At 38.6% G+C, this 16,696-nt stretch overlaps 2 protein-coding genes across 8 annotated transcripts; one reads left to right on the top strand and one right to left on the bottom strand.

Annotated features, from left to right (window-relative positions):
- Positions 1-947: 947 nt before the first annotated feature.
- On the bottom strand, positions 948-8,039 carry LOC149040324 (uncharacterized). 3 transcript variants are annotated; one of them, XM_089183359.1, is made up of 7 exons: positions 7,935-8,039; positions 7,529-7,669; positions 5,990-6,271; positions 4,075-4,254; positions 3,666-3,863; positions 2,676-3,023; positions 948-2,033 (listed from the first exon to the last, which is right to left on the bottom strand). In XM_089183359.1, exons 3-7 carry the CDS (start codon positions 6,252-6,254, stop codon positions 1,480-1,482), a joined length of 1,545 nt encoding a protein of 514 aa, XP_089039485.1. In that variant the 5' UTR covers positions 6,255-6,271; positions 7,529-7,669; positions 7,935-8,039; the 3' UTR covers positions 948-1,479. The 3 variants fall into 3 exon arrangements, with proteins under 3 accessions (XP_089039485.1, XP_089039487.1, XP_089039486.1); XM_089183361.1 differs by having other exon boundaries at positions 7,529-7,604; positions 7,935-8,037; XM_089183360.1 differs by having other exon boundaries at positions 7,529-7,665; positions 7,935-8,014.
- Positions 8,040-8,455: 416 nt separating this feature from the next.
- On the top strand, positions 8,456-16,454 carry LOC113679414 (uncharacterized). 5 transcript variants are annotated; one of them, XM_089182137.1, is made up of 7 exons: positions 8,498-8,620; positions 8,707-8,858; positions 10,116-10,215; positions 10,630-10,911; positions 11,393-11,950; positions 12,430-12,936; positions 14,344-16,454. In XM_089182137.1, the coding sequence occupies exons 3-7, from the start codon at positions 10,188-10,190 to the stop codon at positions 14,859-14,861; spliced, it is 1,893 nt and encodes a 630-aa protein (XP_089038263.1). In that variant the 5' UTR covers positions 8,498-8,620; positions 8,707-8,858; positions 10,116-10,187; the 3' UTR covers positions 14,862-16,454. The 5 variants fall into 5 exon arrangements, with proteins under 5 accessions (XP_089038269.1, XP_089038265.1, XP_089038263.1 ...); XM_089182138.1 differs by having other exon boundaries at positions 8,707-8,837; XM_089182140.1 differs by having other exon boundaries at positions 8,707-8,827.
- The last annotated feature ends 242 nt before the right edge of the window (positions 16,455-16,696 follow it).

The following is a 16,696-nucleotide window of genomic DNA, read 5'->3' on the forward strand; positions in this document are numbered from 1 at the left end:
TATGTCGCGTAGACTGGGCAAGAGCACAGCGAGCACATAGGCAGGTAGGCACCTGCATTTCCCCGGAAATCTAAAGGAGAAATACAGATTCTTGTATAAACTGACAGGAATCAGCTTTTGTGACAGAATCCCTTTGACTACTTTTCTATGATATTCTGTTTGAAATACGAAATATCAATCCACGGGGATAGCGCAGTGGTGAGAGCGCTCGCCTCCCACTCAAGTGGCCTGTGTTCAATTTCCGTGCCTGCATGATGTTGCATGTGGGTTGAGTTTGTTGTTGGTTCTCGTCCTTGCTCCGACGGTTTTCCCCTGATCTCCCGGTTTTCCTACCTCCACAAAAACCAACACTCTAAATTGCAGTTCGACCTGGAAACAATGGACAAGAAGAGCCACCTTGTGGAATGTCCACTGCTAAATCCTGTTACTATATATTATTATTACTATTCTTTTTTATTATCATCATTATAATAATTATTGTTATTAGTATTATCAGTAGAAGCAGTAGTATTACTAATACTTTTGTTATTAGTAGTAGTAGTAGCAGTAGCAGCAGCAGTAGCAGCTGCAGCATTCCACGTTATCGCCGAAAGATAGTTCGTCATTTGCGCTCTTGTTTAGGCTATAAAGAATCTTCGAGTTCAATTTGGGTTAGGTGCCTCTGTACTGCCATTTCAACTGATCAGAGGGTGCGTTATAATGAAATCGTTTGTTATTTAGACTTAGATTCCCCTTAGTACTGAGAGTTTTCTTTTTCTTTGCGACTGTAAAAGTAAAAGCTTCACGGAGTTACGAAGGTTTGATAGCATTTTCTTTATTTAGATGAGGTATCAAAGGAATACTGCTATGCTTTGGGAATGTTCTACTTGAAAGACAAGGAATTAGGCTCTTGAAATCAGACTAAAGCCGTCAGGTAAGAAGACACTAAATTCGTAGTAAGAAAATGACCATAAAATTATCGTTTTATTCCTCGCCTGAGTACTACACTGAAGACCTCCTTGGGTCGAAACAGTTTTAAACATGAGTTTCTTTTCAATGATCGGTGGTTGGAAAATTATACCCCCCCCCCCTCCCCCAACACCTTCATCTTGTAGAACGCAGTCTCTTGCCGCGTTTGCAAATAACGCATTCCAGGTTTAAGTTCGTTTTTAGGGGTCTAAGCTAAATCACAGTTTTACGCAATCAGTGGGCCTCAGGATCTCTCTAGAGGAGTTTTAATTAACTGATTAATTGCCCTTTTTCGGCCCTCTTGACGCTGTTCACAAAAATAAATGTACGGATAAAAGGTTCCGTTAAATCGAGCATTGTTTAGGATACGGTTTTGTTAAACAACGTCTAAACTTTTTTAAAAGAGACTAAGATGTTCCTTGAATAGAGGGGTTTTTTTCCAATGAAGAAAGTAATATCAAAAAATTGAAAATGCCCAAAGCTTTCCGAATCCTTAGGTTCTTCAACATTCTTGAATTACTGACATACTTGTTAACTATTGTAACCTTTCATAAGTACACCGTACAGTTCAATTCCAGATAGGTAAATACCATATTCGTTCGAGGAATTCTTTCCTTTCTGAACAACTCGAAAAAACCGATAAGCTCCAACTTCTCCTTCAATTGGCCAGGTAGCGGTATACGAAGACGGTTCACATAGCTTGCTATCATTATGGTGTTTCTTTAACACTTCCCAGGTAGACCCGTCAAACGACCCTTCGAGCTGCCAATTACGGAGGAATGAACCACCGTTGCCCAGACCGTGTCTTAGAGTATAATGTGTGAGATACAATGAGTATTTCTCGCTCAAGGCAACACACCACCATGATTCCTTCACGTTTTTGGTACCGCTTATCTTCCCCTGTTTATGACAACGTTCAAGCAGATCAGTTGCCGAGCCTACTTCGTCAGATGATCTTGAGGCACTTACTCTTGTGGATACACCACTCTTGCTGGGATTTACCCAACGCCGATTAGCTCCGAAATTCATTCCCATCGCATAAATAACTCCACATCGGTCAAAATCTTTTTTATAGTTAAAAACACCTGCATAAATAAAAACAAAATTAGGTGAAAAAATGTTCCCCGAGTGGACACCAGAAAGTAAGATAAACTCCTTTGTTGTCAGGTTGTTCTGAGGTAAAAGCATTCTACGCTTGCCGTGGCTTCTCAAGCCGATAGCATTGACAGATCAATCAATCAACCGATAGATTATTCTTCAAATACTTCAGATACGCGGAGCAAGAAATCCATCAATTTTTTTGCTGCTCCTATGGTCAAAGAAGTAGGTTAGTCACCCAGTGATGGAAGTAATGACATTGTAGAAAAAATAAAAGTTAAATGATGAAGAGCCTGAAGAAAAATCTTTTAAATTTTTCACGAGCTTGGAACAAAGAAACAACTATCTTAGTCCCACTCTGGACTGGAATTCGAACCTCACACCCTTCGATTTCGCGGTCTTAGGCGACTTGAAACTCTTTAGAATAGCCTAACTCTAAAAATTTCGACCATCAATATTTGCGGGATAATCCATTGATATTATAAGGAAAAGTTAGATATTTATTAATTCTTGGATTTAAAATGCTAATGAAGAGGTCCCTAAAAAAAATAGATTAAATTTAGACACAGTGTTCATGAAGATCCGTAGCTCTTCAATGAACGTGCGCTTACTAAAAACAGGTTACTTACGTCCGCACCCTTCTCTCAATTTCTCCAGTTCATTCAAGGCATCTCCCTTAGCTTTAGTCTCTGCCCGCAATTCCTCCTCTGTTTCTTTCAGCTTCTTCTTTTCGGCATCCAAATCTTTCCTCAACTGGTCATTATCTTCTTTAAGTTTTTCAACTTCTTCAGAAACTTTTTTATTTTCCGATTCTTCTTTCTTTAACTGGTCTTTCAGCTTGGCTAATTCTTGCTCTTTCGCATTAAGCTTTGACTTCTGTTCCTTTTTTTCTTTCTCCATCTTATCTGATTCCTTTTTAAGATTTTTGAGCGTAGAGTTCAGGCCTTTAATTTTTTCCTGATACGAGTTATTCTTCTCTTTAAAAACAAGCAAATTCATAATTGGTGGACGAAACGGAGGAAAAACGAGATCTCTCGAAGTAAATCTGAACGATTGTCGCAGGCTAACTGCAATTTAAGTAATTACATACTAGAGGCCTGACAAATTCAAGCCTTAAGAGGATTCGAACCCACGCCTCCTCCCGGATTCTGGTTGGGCGCAACTACCAACTGAGCAACGAAGCCACATGTTGGAAGCTAGGCATCTTTCAGTGAATTCCGCGTTCCCGCAGAGGAATCTCATAACAATTTTAATGAATTAAATCATACAGTGACCTAAGTTGCGGCTAAAATGATCCTCACAGGCAAGCTGAAATTTAAAAAAATAACTTCAGTCTTTTCTGCAATCGGATTGCAGCAAATAACCCACGAGAATCATTCCTTCCCTGACTGTTCGTATAGTTACCTGCCTGTGCTCGGGGGTGATGAGAGCCTCTTTCAGGCTTTGTGAGACCGAGTCAAATGTTATGCCCATTTTTCTGTAATATTTAGCTTCTCTATATCACAAGTTTCGTTGACAATTTGGAATAAAATGCAGCGATTGCAATCCCTTTTCGATTCGATAAACTAAAACTTCTATTCAGGGTACACATTCAGTATTAGAAAAAGTGTCTTCTTTACCTGACAGCTTCTTAATTTCTGCTTTGCTTTCAGCATCTAGTTTCTCTTGTTGTCTCCCAAGTTCTTCGATTACTTTCTGCTTTTCTTTATTCTCTTGCTGCTTTTTCTCAAAAGCTCCCTTCATTTCAAGAACTTGTTTCTTTAACTTCACGCATCCTTCTTTTTCGTTGATCAGCTCTTTCTCTATAACTTCTCTTTCTGCAAGAGAAACAAACTGTACACCTCTTAGACATGAATCAAATTACCCATTCCTGACAATATGGTTTTTCTAAGGAAAGATATTATCTTTCTTACGAGCGTAGACTAAGAAAAACATGTTTCCTTTGAACTACCAAAAGTGTTTTCCGTTAACAGGTGTTGGTATGATAGCTCTTCTTTCAACTTTCAATTTCAGTCTTAAACGCCAAACCTTTTCTGTAATTCTCGATCAGAGCTTCGTTTTGACGAGTTATTTCTTCGAGTCTCCTTTGTGTTTCCTCATGCTCTTTTTTCTCTTTTTCCAAAGCTTCTGTTGCTTCATCAACTTGGTTACTTCTCATCGCACTACTTGCTCTTTCATTCTTAAGCTCTTCCTCCATCATTTTTATTTCTGGAAATGAGATAAGTAACACAGGTTAATAATTACTGCAGTCAACTCATGCTCATAATTACGTGTCTTATAAGGGAAGATGGAACCATTTAATAAAGGAGACTAAAGGAGAACCATTTAAAGGAGACTTTCCGACTTCGCTTTTGGAGGCTTTACCTACTTATCAACAGAATAATAGCAACTTTTTTCTGGTAATCGGCAAAGGTGACGATTACCGGTCGTCTGGTACCCAGTCTTTTTGTATACAGCTAAGTCGTTTAGTACCCAGTCAGTTGAGCCGTTTTGTACCCAAACTAATAAAGTATCTTTTCCATGTTAAGTATGATAAAAGTAAGGTCGGTTTCCTATTGTGAATAGCAATATTACCTGCACTAATTAACTTATGCTAACGTAACGTCCATTTCTGAAGGGCGACCGCCGAGCCTGGAACGGAAAGTCGTTGGACAGACGCAAGCAATATTTCCACCAGATGCATATTTAGGTACTTATTGACTGAGTGGGAGGGCCGGATGTGAAAATATTTGATGATGTTCGGACAAAGCGCAGCTTGTTTTAATTAATGCCACAGACTGGCAAGCGCGGGAAAACCAAAAATTGATTCTTCAATAAATATACACTAGGACGAAACTCAGAATTCATCGAAAAACGTCACATGTTTTCTCATTTGTGTTTACTGCTGTCACTCATTTTTACAACAAAAGCGAGCAATGTTTTTTTTCTTTTGCAACAAAACCGTACAAGTGCACTAGAGTCGAACGGCTTTTTCCGGCCCTGCAACAGTCAGCTCTCCCCCTGGTTTTCTATGAGAATTCCGAAGTTAGTACCCTTGATAGCAAAGGGACGGAAAAAAAACACACTTGCACTAGATGTTATTGTCAAGAAATTAACAACTATAAACACCAGGCCATTGTACTAAAAATTTCACACCTGTCTTACCCTAGGCAATAACTTAATTGTGTCTGTTATGAAGTCACAAGTATACAAAACAAAATTTTCTTGTATCTTATTCGCTTGACTCTACTTACTTGTCGTGCGCAACACTTGACGTCTGTTCCCGCGCTCGCGCGTGATATACTTTATATAAATGTATGTTAGGATGGGAAAGAATCGATCAGCGGTTTGGGTACGAACCAAATCAAACTGGGTACGAATCAAGTGAATTGGGCATGAAACGACCGCTCTCCGTCTCCATTGTGAAGCGAATGAAAGGCTGTTGGTGGTTTAAATGCTGTAGGAAGCATTCTATGCTCTCACGGACTAAGTGACTGATGAAGTGACTGATTAAGTTACTGCTTGTTCTATAAAACTCTTCATGTAGAGGTTAACAATAACAGCGGAAACCGGACTCTCCTTAGCTGCGCCTTCGGTCTTTTCATAAGTTGATGCATTGTACTGTACTTCGCCTGAAGATGACTAACAGTATCAGTCGAAACGTGGTGATCCACAGCCGAAGTGACCACATCGTGAGACGAATGATTACTTTTCTTTTTTGAAAGAGTTATTTACCACAGGCTATGACCAATCAAAACCTGTTTTACGATATCAAAGAAAATAGTTGAAAAGGACTTTTAAGGCGCAACCTAACAGATTAAATGTGCTGCTGCAGTGTACTCCTTTGGTCTCCATGTTGCCCGATGTTGATTAATATTAGAAAAAATGAATTAGACTGCTATTTACAATCGCAAAGAAAATCGAAAAAAAGCTGTTGAATCAAGAATTGCCATAACATATTTACCTGCATTTTTCAAAGTAACAGCTAGGTGTGGCTGTGTCTTCTTCAGTCCTTCCACAAATACATTAAAAGCATTATTTCCTCTACGTGGAAGTATTTCTGTTACCAGCTTGTCTACCCTCTCATTTCTTGTGCTCTTTTCAAGCACCTCTCGTGCGTCTGTGACGTTCACTACAGAAGTTAATTCAGGTAATAGATTCTTTGGTTCCAGGTCTTTTCTGAACTCCGACCAACACTGGTGCAAAATTTTCCGATGCCTGTCATTCATCTTCTTTCAGATTCTCTCTGAAAATAATATGTTATATACTTCAGTAAATGTTTCTTCTTTTTTTTTACTCTTACGATTAAGTTTTTCAAGAAATTTAGATGGATTTTCTACAGCACGCTTTTAAAGGAGTTACGCAATGATTTGTGCATCATGAGAAATGGTCCATTCCGTCTTAACGTCATAAAAAGTTATCCAAAATGTCTCGACGTCATTCCTCTCAGTCACGGTATTTAATTAGGGGAAGCAGACATTTGTCCCTAGCTAACTAAAGCTGGTCCATTTTGAGATTGAGTTTGCAGAGTTTGTATATGAGCTTTAAAAAGGGGTTTTGTTAAGGCAGCCTTGTCAACGAACAATAATTTTCTGTAGAGATCCTCAACTTAAGTTACTGTCTCGTTATCACAATTTTGAATTCTTACAGCAAAAGAGATCGATTCGTAAATCTCGTGTCTAGCAACCCCAAATTGGCTGAACTTCAGTATCTCTCGTGTTCTTGAGGTCTCAACATTATAGATTACCCAATGTAATGGAAGAAAAGCTCGATGAAAAATATTTTTGATGAAAGAATTGACGAAGAAATGGAGTAGGAAGTAACAGGTAACGCAAGAAAACTTTCAATTGAACAAATTGAAACCACAAGTGAAGCCAGTGAAAGAAACCACTTGAGTGTTTTAACATTCATTTTTTTCAGCTAAATTACTTCCAAATTAAAGGATTGGAAATAACCGTCGATAGGGAGCCAAAGGCCTAGTAACCTATAATACGGAACATCTGACGTCCTTAAAATCATGTTATTTTATACGAACCGTAGAGATTTAATGTTAATTGCCGTGATTCCCTCATGATCATTTTTTTAAACCCGTGAAACGTGCAAAGCAGTCCCCCTCACCCCCCCCCCCATCTGAATTTCTGCCCCAACAATTGTCATTCATTGTCATTCACTGCTAACGAGGAAGAGTTCAGAATATCGTTCGAATAATTGTCTCTGAGAAGAGTAATTGCATATCGTTCACCTAAATTAAGTTTAAAGAAAGTTGTTGAAATTTGCCTTAATGAGATTAAATTTTTGGGTAACGTGAATAAGCTGGATGAAACAACATTTTCAGTCATATGACAAGAGACGTGTCTCATACAAAAAGAATTTCGCGGCGCCTTTGAAAGGTCAACGGTATCATTGCACAAGATTTTACGATGTACAACGTCAGACCTTGTATCAAAGGCCTAAAAAACTGAAAGTGTCATTCACGCTTAAGATGGACGAGTTTACAACCTACCTTGCACTTGTTCTTTCAACATGAAGTGTAGGGAGTTTCGTCTTCGCATCAGACCCGACGCGTGTCAATATTCTTCCTGAAATGCGCAATCGGCTTAACTTCAATGTTCCAATCTGGAGCAATTTGTTCACAACAACCTAGCTTTGAATGAAACTTCGTATCACTTATAAGACCTTCCGTTCATTAGTGGAACAATAGCACTATGTTTGTTAGAAAAAGGCCGAAAATAAGCCATAAATCTTCATATAAGACGGTCACCTCATTATCTAACGTTAACTCTCAGGTGTGTAATTACAGCGTCCTTATCAGCCATTTTCCCAGCCAATTAAATACTAGAATACCCCTTTGACCTATTGTTTTGGTTGCAGATATATTAACTTTATTGAGGTGCTGATTTGGGACTTACCACACTGCCAAAAGTTGCTCCCAACTTGCCGTGGAATTTTGAACTTTGATCAAGCAGTACATTGAGCGTACGCGTAAAAAGATTAACTGACTGTCTTCCCTCAAGTATTTTGACTCTTCAAAATGCCACTCAATTTCTTTAATCCTTTCATGTCTATATTCTTCTCACCGGACTCCGTACACTCTTTTATGAGTTACTGGGAGAAATTCGTACTACATCAGGTTATATCCCGAGGGGATTACTCAGTTACTTCAGCGGTCCTGTGAACTGTCTCCTTGACAAAGAACATTTGTTGCCAAAGGATGGAATTTATCCTGATCTGTCCTTCGAGTAAGGAGTTAGAAAGGCAACATATGATTCTCAGTGATACACGACAGTGATTTTCTATCGATGATTAGCTTTACCTATTCTGTCGACTGTCATTCGTGACTCTTTAAAAAGAATAAAGAAATGCATGAGGCTCTTTAAAAGGTTAGGAATTTTAGGGCTCACTCATCCATTTAGTCGCCGGATAAAGGTGTAAAGTGATCGGAGTAGTGACCTGAGGGCATGAGGCAGATCAGATGGCTCAGAGAGCGAATATTTTCCTTGTTATCGTAAAAGTAAGTTTTGTCAGCACTCCCAATGGCAGCGGTAAAAAGCGCAACTTTAAGATGGAATAACGGGCTCGAAGTGTACCATATGAGGTGAGAGACAAACTCTATAAGAGAACAAGTTTTTTAAAAGGAAACTCTACCGATAGAAAAGCTTAGATTCGTTGCGTTTTTTATAGACCACCGGTTGTTATGGTGCGGAGACAGTCGATGTAGTGTCCTGAATCGATCAAAGCAAAATAATGGGGAATAAAAACGAATACCTCTGCTCTTCAAAGCTACAAAGATAATTGGTCGACGGTCAGTGCTGGTAAAAGCTTCAGCTACGAAGGTTTACGCAACATCTCCCATTTTATTTTAGAAGCTGATAGCTATCTCTTGAGAACATTTGAGTTACAAGACAGGAACGTATAGGCGCTTGAGATAAAACAATAACACCAAACTCCTATCAAATGAGTTTTTGAGGCCTGGGGAAATATTATTCACGATTTTCATCTATTTTGTTTCTCGGCTATCCAGTTCTACGAATTGACGCCGGCCAACGCTTTAAAATATAGAATGAATGAAGTGAATGTTTGTTTTATTGCCATTTCTCTCTGACGTGCGTCGTTAACCCGATTAAAATAAAAACTAACAAACAGACGCTAAAAACATAGCAACTGTATAGTAACCTTTGACGAAATATGTGGCTATAAGAAAGACCTAATCCAAGTAGTGCTGTCAGTTGCACCCAAAGGTCCTTTATTGATTGGAACAAGCTAGATTTTTGACAAAGCAAATATTGCCTCTAAAGCAATTTCATGAGCATGATCGCCTAGCCTATGCGAAGGAATTTAATTTTCAAGTGACCAATTACATACGAAATTCGGAAACCACAGAAACTGCATTTGAAATACAAAGTTTCCATCAGCCAGTGCCTTTTATGTCCTCTTATTCTTAGGATGTAAATCGAACACTTACTTTACTATAAACGTAACGAGGCAAGATGCACACTGAATCGTCTATGAGAAGTCATACTGTGATAAAATTCTAATCGAATTTTTTCTTGTCTGTGTGCTGATGAAGTGTGCTTTTCGTTCGTTATAATTTCATTAAAGCTAAGCGCATTTCATTACCGACGTGCTAAACTACTCCGCTGATTATCCATTCCTCAGTTGTAATCAAAATTCATAAAATTAGTAACAGCCAGTATACACATATATAGGTCTTCATCCGCATCCTTTCTTTTACTGACCATCGTTAATATTCTTATGGAGATATCCACTAAAACCACGTGCTTCCTTAGAACTGACCTCGTTGGCATGACGGTAACAACCTTATGTCCTCAGCCGACTTACGCCATTATCCCTCCTACTTCCCCATTGTTTTTAAGGGTTTTTTTTAATCATATATCTTATATTTTCGTTGTTATGTTTCATTAACATGAAGTTTTAAAGTTTCTCCACGATCATTCAAAATGATCCTGCTGACAATTTATCTTGAACAACCTCAGAGTTCACGCCGTGGTAATTACATACACTTTTTGTTAATGCCCTGTAAGCTGTAAAGTCGGATGTGTTGTTTACCTTATTTTTTTCGCTTGCTTTAGGTAATTATAAGCAAGTTAGAGGCTTGGACGTTATCGCAGCTTGGCTAAATTCAAGGCGATCTTGTTGGGAAGATGGAGACATCAGTTACAAGTAGTGAAGGTTCTCTAACCTTTTATTTCATGTAATTCTAAAAATGCAGCACCTGTTCCCTCTATGTCGAAAATTGTTGACGTAGTTATGACAACTAAGGGACTGGTCATTATTTATGCTCTGGGGGGAGGAGGGTTTGGAGGATTTTGCTCGTGTTGCGATAAAATTTACCTGATACCCCATAAGGCTCCGCAATATTCTTATGACAATAAGAATATATATACAATCCCGCCCTTAAAACCCCTTCTTACCCCACCTTACCCCACCCCCTCTCCACCCAGAGCGATAACTAATGACTGGTCCGTTAGGCAGTTTTTTCCAAACCTGCACCTTTCTTTGGTTCCATAGTTTCATCCATTTTATCCTTTTCTGGTAGCATACATATATATTTTTTTTATTTCAATTGGATACTTATTTTCACAGACACTTCTAGTGGTATACAGTATGGACATGCAACTGTCACTTCAAGCCACATGATGTTAATATGTGATGACGTGGGCGCTTCTTGGAGAGATCTGGGTACTCAGTTGAGGCTCCCATCAGCTGTGGTTCGTAATGTTGAAAATGATTACACCTTATGTCGAGAAAGGGCGTGGCAAGTGCTAGACAGATGGAAACAAAGAAACGGGACTGGAGCAACTTTGGGAAATCTTACAGATGCTCTGGAGAAAATAGGGAAGAGAAATGCCGCTCAAAGGCTCGTTGGTATGTAATTTCCTGTTTTCATGCGAACTCATTCATTGACATGTCTATTCATGTTCTTCATGAAAACTTGAGTTGGAAGGGAGAGTCTAACAGATTGCCTCTTAGCGATACCATGAGGTTTCATAGCCTACTACAGCTTGCATTTCAGGCAGTTTTGAACATATTTTGTTTCGTTAAGAAAGGACAATCTGAGTATACAAGAAACTTAAGGTTAAAAAGAATACAATAAAGGTAGGCTTTGACTGAAAGTAAACGCTTCTACAGTCCATCTGCTTGCCAATGTAAAATTATTTTGGGGGGGCGAAAGCATTGCAGTTCGTGTTTACGATTAGAGCCTCTCTAGTCCAGAGCCCTCACAAAAAAATTATTTCCCAAAAAATCTTTAACATTTTAATACTAGCGGTAAATTTGTTGAGAAAGTGCCTATACATTTATTATGGGGGTTTAATCAAATGCAACCTTTTTACCTCGATATTTATAGAGACAGAGAAAGTGGAGGCTGGGTTACACTGTGCGCGAGTACAAAGTTCGAAATTGCGAAGGGAAGTTGACCTTTTGAGGACGGGCCTACAGAACGAGAAACAGAAACACGACACAACAGTTAAAGAACTAAGAGAATTTACCAAAAGCCTACAAGAAATGCTGACAGAAAAGGGTGAGGATGAGCGACAACATATAGAAACAAGGGTCCAGGGCTTAGAAACCACAATTAAAAGGCTGGAAACATACCTTTCGACTGAAAAAACCGCCGATAAGGAGGTTCTGATGCAAGAAACGACCCGCTTGGGAAAAATCTGTGACCAGATGGAAGAGGGTCTACGGGTTGTGCAAGAAAACATCAAAATGATCTCTGAAAACCAGAAGGAAATCACGGGTAAATCATTGCAGCCCGAAAATAGTGCATGGGAGGAAACAAGTGAGAGGCGTTCAAGTGCAAGACAGAAGGGTGGAATGGCTGACCGAAGCCAGAAAGACGCCGGGCAAAGACATGGGGAAAGGCAGAAGAACGAAGGAGCGACCATACAACTTTTGTATGAAGGTAAGTTTGAACTGCGCAGCTTCCTTCACTACAAGCTTGATATTTTTGTTTTAGTTTTCAATATAGGATAATGGATCAGAAACGGTTCGTCTTCATTTGTTTTGTGACTTTTATCATAGTCTGCAAGAGATAAAATTGCACATACTTTAACTTCAGTGGCTTCTTTGAGCAGACTGTTCAATGTTTGACCCCGCGTTAATACATGTTAATACATGTCTTCGGTAAATATACTTTTCTATCGAATGGCAGTGTCACAAAAGGTCTGGAAAATGGTCGAGTTAGAGAATTTGATTGGCTAAAATGGATGCTGAAATAGGTCATAACCCACAAGCTGGCTATAAATGAAAACAGGGGGAGATACAACCATCCAGCGATCTGGATGAAGCTGGTCAGATCACACGTTACTGTAAACAGGACTTATGTAATCGAGGACTCATTAATATCTCATTGATCTTCACTGGGTGTTGGTGTTTTTATAGGAAGCCAAGCATGCTTGCGGTGTCCTGATTTGGAAAAGGAGCTTAACGACATTAAGACAAAAAGAGAAACAATTAAAAACAAAATCAGCCAACTCGAGCTCAAGCACAAAGAGGATAAGAAAAAGTGGGACGAGGATAAAAAAGAAAAGGATAAGAAAATCAAAGAAAACGAGCTTGAAATTGGCAACTTAAAGAAAACCAACGAAAAACAGCAGAGGCAGAAAGAAAGACTCTCCAAAAAGAAAGCTGAAATGGAGAAAAAGAAAACTGAAGTCATGGAAGAAAACAAGAAAATCATGGCTCGGATTGAAAAGTTATTGGCCGAGAAGGAGGAGCTGGAAAAGGCGTTACTTGTTCAAACCGGTGCAAAAGAACAGGAACGGCTCAAGGCTGAAAATGGTATGCTCTTGACTAGAATTGAACAGCTTTCCAAGAGAGTGAACAATAGCGAGCTAGAGTGCAAGAGGCTTCACGAGGAGCTTAAAAAGTACATCAACTTCGAAAGTCGTAAGTACATATGTGAGAGTTAGTTGGGATAGAGGAAGAAATATTCAATATGATAACTATACCTTCACCTCGATTGTTCGTCTGTTTCATGTTAAGGAGGTTGAGTCCTATGTGATCACTTATGCCACGGCATAAAATATGTAATAATGTAGATTGATCGTCCGGGTAAGTCGATTCCTGAGAAGGAAAGTTGTCGGTAGTGGTGACTAACGTTTCGACAACCTGAGAGGAAGTCATCATCAGGATGATAAAGGAACGAAGGAATGAAGGGATGTAGAGATGTAGAAATGAAGGAATGAAGGAATAAAAAGATGTAAGTATCAAGGAATATAAGAAGAAAGGAATGAAGGAATAAAGGAATGAAGAGATGTAGGAATGAATAAATGAGGGGATGTAGGAATGAAGGAATGAAGGAATGTAAAAATGAAGGAATGTAGGAATGAAGGAATGAAAGAATAAAGGAATGAAGGAATGAAGAAATGAAGGAATGCAGAGATGTAGGAATGAAGGAATGAAGGAATGAAGGAATGTAAAAATGAAGGAATGAAAGAATGAAGGAATGAAGGAATGAAGGAATGAAGGAATGAAGGAATGCAGAGATGTAGGAATGAAGTAATGAAGGAATGAAGGAATGAAGGAATGAAAGAATGAAGGATTGAAGGAATGAAAGAATGAAGGATTGAAGGAATGAAAGAATGTAGGAGTGAAGGAATAATGGAATGAAGTAATAATGGAATGAAGGGATGTAGGAATGCAGGAGTGAAGGAATGAAGGAATAATGGAATGAAGGAATGAAGGAATAATGGAATGAAGGAATGAAGGAATGAAGGGATTTAGGAATGAAGGAATGAGGGAATGAGGGAATGAAAGAATGAAGGATTGAAGGAATGAAAGAATGTAGGAGTGAAGGAATAATGGAATGAAGGAATAATGGAATGAAGTAATAATGGAATGAAGGGATGTAGGAATGCAGGAGTGAAGGAATGAAGGAATAATGGAATGAAGGAATGAAGGAATGAAGGAATGAAGGAATGAAGGAATAATGGAATGAAGGAATGAAGGGATGTAGGAATAAAGGAATGAAGGAATGAAGGGATGTAGAATGAAGGAATGTAGGAGTGAAAGAATGAAGGAATAATGGAATGAAGGAATAATGGAATGAAGGAATGAAAAAAATAATGGAATGAAGGAATGAAGGGATGTAAGAATTGAGGAAGGGAGGAATGAAGAAAGGAAGAGGTGGAGGGGCGGATGGATGGATGGAGGAATGGATACAAAGTTTTGGTTACATTGCTTTCGATTATCATTTATACTGGTTAAGCGACTGTTTAATATTGGTGACTGCATTAGTTTGATGGTTTTTGTTAGTTTGACGGTAATTTAGCTGTCTTTTCTTTTTCCTTTTAGGTGTTTTCTTACCAACTGGAAAGGAATTTGCCACAAACTGCCCTGGTGTTATTTGCAATTTGAAGAGAGATGTTACATCAAAACTGCATGCTTCTAGATCTTCCGATGGGCCAGGTAAAGCAAGTGACATATTTGACCATCAGAAAGGAACTACCAGTGGAACAGAGGAGAGGAAAGATTCATGGTGGTCCATTGATCTAGGCTCAAGCCATCGGCTTGTAATCACACATTACTCTTTAAGACACGGAAAAAGAGATGGAGAGTCAGTTCTTACCCATTGGCAACTGGAGGGATCCAATGACGGAATGAATTGGAAAAAACTTGAAACTAATTATAAAAGAGCAGATCCTCCACGCTTCAGAGATCCTCATCCATATTATACAGGCACCTGGTCAGTTGAAGGCAAAATGGGAGCTTTCCGATTTTTTCGAATTTTCCAAACAGGCAGAAATTCCTCTCACAAATATGGAATCTACTTGTCCGGAATTGAACTGTTCGGGGTACTTCTAAACATCTAGAAGCTTACAGAAGAAGCCTTAGAGACTCTCGCTCAAATTTCAAATAGCAACATATTGGACTACCTCCCAAAAATTTTAAAAGCAGTAAGATCGGATTTAGAGGGTCACACATCCCTTCCATGTAGAAACATTGTATAAAGGTCTCAAAGTAATTTTATCCTTACTTCTTTTTATATCTATCAGACAACAGTTTTAGTTTTCTTCGTGCAATAATCAGCTTAAAATTAGCCCTTTAACTCCCAAGATCTGATTGGTCATTCTTCTCCCCTCTAACTGATACACATTTCTTTTTAATTTGGTGTTATATCAAGATAACATCATCTACCAGATAAGTTTAAATATTTTCATTACCTGTTTGCTGGATAACACCGATATGGCAGGATCTCGTTACTTAATAGTGATGGGCTCCTACGTATGGATGTCATGGATGTCATACTCACTTCCGGTTTAATGTCAGGGGATTAAAGGAAAAGCTAAGGGTGAGGCGCATTTCACTCGGCCAAAAATTCTTGGTTTGTAATTTCTGTTCAAATTGATTTTGTTTTTACAATAATACAATACCACTATTGACCCTCAGCACCATCATGTTGAGCGCCAAAATTTCCTGTGTTTCCGATGTTGTCCTGGATCTGCCTTTACAATACAAACAAATCTTAACAGTCCCAATCTCAAGCCAAAATGTCAACTTATCGGGTAGAAATTCCTTCCCACTAAAATATTTCGTCATTTTAATTTTATGCTAATATTTAATCCAAGCGATAGACATATGTGGGATACCAAAGACGATCAGTTAATTGCAGAAAAAAGTGTGATAAAACCATACATAATATATGCATTTCAATCGAATTTGAATATTAGCTGAGCGGAAAGCGCCTCTTCGGGTTTTTAAATATATTAAGATCCATGCTTGTAGAGCAAACGTCTTATCACATAATTTAAAGGATCGTGTGCGGTTAAAAGTAAATATAATTTAAGGAGACTTATATAAGATAAGGCTTTGACGATGCACACGGGCAAAGAAGCCCACAACGCTAAGGATTATTTTAATGGCGTGAAACATGCCTTTTAGACAGGGCTTGAGCTCGCAGCCGTCCAGTTTACCATGGAGAGTAAATTTAGGCCATTGTTTCTCATATCAATCTAAATTAAGAAGGATCGCAACCTTCTGATCTTGAAAAACAGCATTTCTCACAATTTTTGGGGTTTCAAATGATCGCAAAAGCAATAAACACAAGGTGAGAGACGCCTTATTTCGTTTTCCAAACAGCTAGTTGATGATAATATGAAAACGAGCGCGAGACGAAAAGAGTGCGAGAGCGTAAAACGAGGAAAAGAGTGCGTGTCGCGTCTATTTCGTGTCTTTTCAACTCACATTTAATAAAATAGACTCTTACTTTAATGTTTTTTATCTCCTACTCAGCCAGCAATAACGATAGTTAGGAATGTAACGATGATATTTTGAGGGGAACAAGTTTCTTTTAAACTTATTCAGATGTCTTGAAGATATTTCATGTTAGATAATTGACACCAATGCGATCCCACTAACAGCTTGAGATAACTTGTACGTGTAGAAATTAAAGTTGTCTTCAGAAATTGATTCAGCTTCTCGAAACTTACCTGGACTGTTTACGCTTTCCATCATCTTTTTATCAGTTTAGTGGACTTAGTTTCAGTTTGAGTGAATTTGAGTGCAAGTAACGGAATACTTTCCCTGCGAATCCGGAAAACGAGGCTCAATTAGGGCAGTTTGATTGGGATTTTGGAGGACAGGCGCATAAATGACATTTTATCGAATCACTAGTAGTTAAAAAAATTAATTGCTAGTTGGAACATGT

Source organism: Pocillopora damicornis, chromosome 9 (assembly GCF_964200805.1).
Source record: "Pocillopora damicornis chromosome 9, jaPocDami1.2, whole genome shotgun sequence".
Lineage (NCBI taxonomy): Eukaryota > Metazoa > Cnidaria > Anthozoa > Scleractinia > Pocilloporidae > Pocillopora > Pocillopora damicornis.